Below are 2,194 nucleotides of genomic sequence, written 5' to 3' on the forward strand. Positions count from 1 at the left end.
TTACAATGGGAATAATAAAACTTTTTTGAATATATATATATATATATATATATATATATATATATATATATATATATATATATATATATATATATAAATAAGAGAGAGCGATTTTTAATTATATTCATTAAACTTTAATTTATAGAGGTCAATACATAGCATAGCAGGCAAAAAAAAAGATAAATTTGTATGAAAAAAAGAATGATCAATATATGAACAATCCTTAAAACTAAGCCAATAGTAACAAGTAAATTTGAGATCATGCCAAATTAGTAAAGCACGTATATGAACCAATTAATGGATCCAAGGTTATTTGTATTACATGGTAAGTAATTATGCATGATTATTGATCTAATTACGATCCTAACTAGTATATGTTTTTTGTACTCGTAGTACATATATCTTGATCTTCGAGTTATAGAAGATTATATATGGTTCTTTGCCATCCACCAAAAGTGACACTTCTTATTCTTCTCATATATGTTTTCCCTAAGAAAACCATCCATAATTAAAAAATCCCACATTTGGGACGTAAACTCATTCTTCACTTGTACATGAAAAATGCACATTCTTCATTTTGGCTTGTACCCTTATATATATATATATATATATATATATATATATATATATATATATATATATATATATATATATATATATATATATATATATATATATATATATATATTCATGGTACAACCGAAGATCCATCATGAAAATTCAAATCATGGGCATGTTGTTGAAGATTTTGCTGGTAAGAAACGAGCGAGGGGCTGAAGTACTCGACCAAGGTGGTATTATTAGTACCATGAGTAACTTCATGTGCATTTCGACCATTTGATTTCACAAGGGGTGATATTATATTGTCTTTGACAACGTTGGAGCCACATTGTCTAGGCTGTGTTTGGTAAAAAATCTTGGATACAACCAATTCACCTTCTTTTTCATCTTCATTGTTACCCAAATGGTATTGATGCATTACCCAATTCGTTTTTTCTGGCTTTTTTTGCTTCCCATAGTTAGCGTAAAGCACAAGTATCTTCTTGTAGCCTTTAACTTTTGTTTTCAGAAAAACTGGCCTAGTCTTGCCAGTTTTATGCCATCTAGTCTCGCTCCCATCAATCTCACTATGCACCTTTCTTCGTTTCCTTGTTCCTGTGGTGTACGCTTTGGATGGTCTATGAAAAAAATGTCGAACCAAACCGTCCTTGCTCACTCCTGCATGTGATTAGTTTCATTTATGAAAGAACTCAGCACATGCCTCATGGACCATATATGCTCACTACTGTTTTTTACTGTAATATCCCGCTCATCCAAAAATTACAAACTTCAGCTTCACAGGTTTTTTTAATGGTGACAATTAACTGGACATGTTGTTTAATAATTAAGAGCAGGAAGCTAATAATAAAATATCGAAAATAGCCCTTTAATAATACATATGTAGCGAACCTGTGAACCAAAACCAATATATGATGACCACTAGGGAGAATAAATGTTACATTTAATTCGACCCTGCAAGTAATTATTTTCATTGTATATATGTTTACATTTTGTTGATGCAGCTATTTTAAATATTGTTTCCAGTAAAGTAACAATTTTTTTCATTAAACAAATATGCAATATGTTTCATTCTAGAATCAAAATACTGAACAATGTAAGTAATCATTATCAATTCATAAACTTAAATACTTATATATAAAAAATATTTAGGTTTTACCAAAGTTTTTAGAAATGTTTGATTTGGTTATCGATTTTTACAACTAACAAAAATAATCTTGGTTGTAGAATAAATTTGTTTTGCATATTTTCTATGTAAAACAACTAGTTACATAAATTTAAAAAATAAAACGTCCTTTCGTAAACAAATATTTATCCTTTAATATAAGGTGTAAAATATTATTAAGCTATTTATTCTTCAAAGCCTTACGTTTTTTAGTTGAATTAATCGAGTGATATCTGAGAAATAATGTACAACTTCTTGTGTATTTTGATCATTTAGAATTAAATGGACCATCATTTAGAAATAAATGCACAACTTCTTGTATATTCCGGTTTGGATATCTCTACTATTAAATATCTTCTATAAAAGAAATCTATAGTACAAATTTATTACCTGGTAATTTCTCAGGATGAGTATAGCAAATTCCATTTTCACCCTCAACTGTAGGTATGAACTCATCGATCAAAGGATGGA

At 28.6% G+C, this 2,194-nt stretch overlaps 1 protein-coding gene across 1 annotated transcript in view; it reads right to left on the reverse strand.

Annotated features, from left to right (window-relative positions):
* Nucleotides 1-688: 688 nt before the first annotated feature.
* NAC073 (NAC domain containing protein 73) overlaps nucleotides 689-2,194 on the reverse strand; it is a 2,167-nt gene continuing 661 nt past the window's right edge. The window contains exons 2-3 of the mRNA XM_079042175.1: nucleotides 2,114-2,194; nucleotides 689-1,218 (exon numbers count right to left, since the gene is read on the reverse strand). The exon at nucleotides 2,114-2,194 is cut by the window's right edge and continues 109 nt beyond it. Coding sequence (XP_078898301.1) covers nucleotides 689-1,218; nucleotides 2,114-2,194 — 611 coding nt within the window. The remainder of the gene's footprint in view (nucleotides 1,219-2,113) is intronic.

Source organism: Lactuca virosa, chromosome 4 (genome assembly GCF_052849685.1).
Source record: "Lactuca virosa cultivar CGN04683 chromosome 4, Lactuca_virosa_CGN04683_v6, whole genome shotgun sequence".
Taxonomy (NCBI): Eukaryota; Viridiplantae; Streptophyta; class Magnoliopsida; order Asterales; family Asteraceae; genus Lactuca; species Lactuca virosa.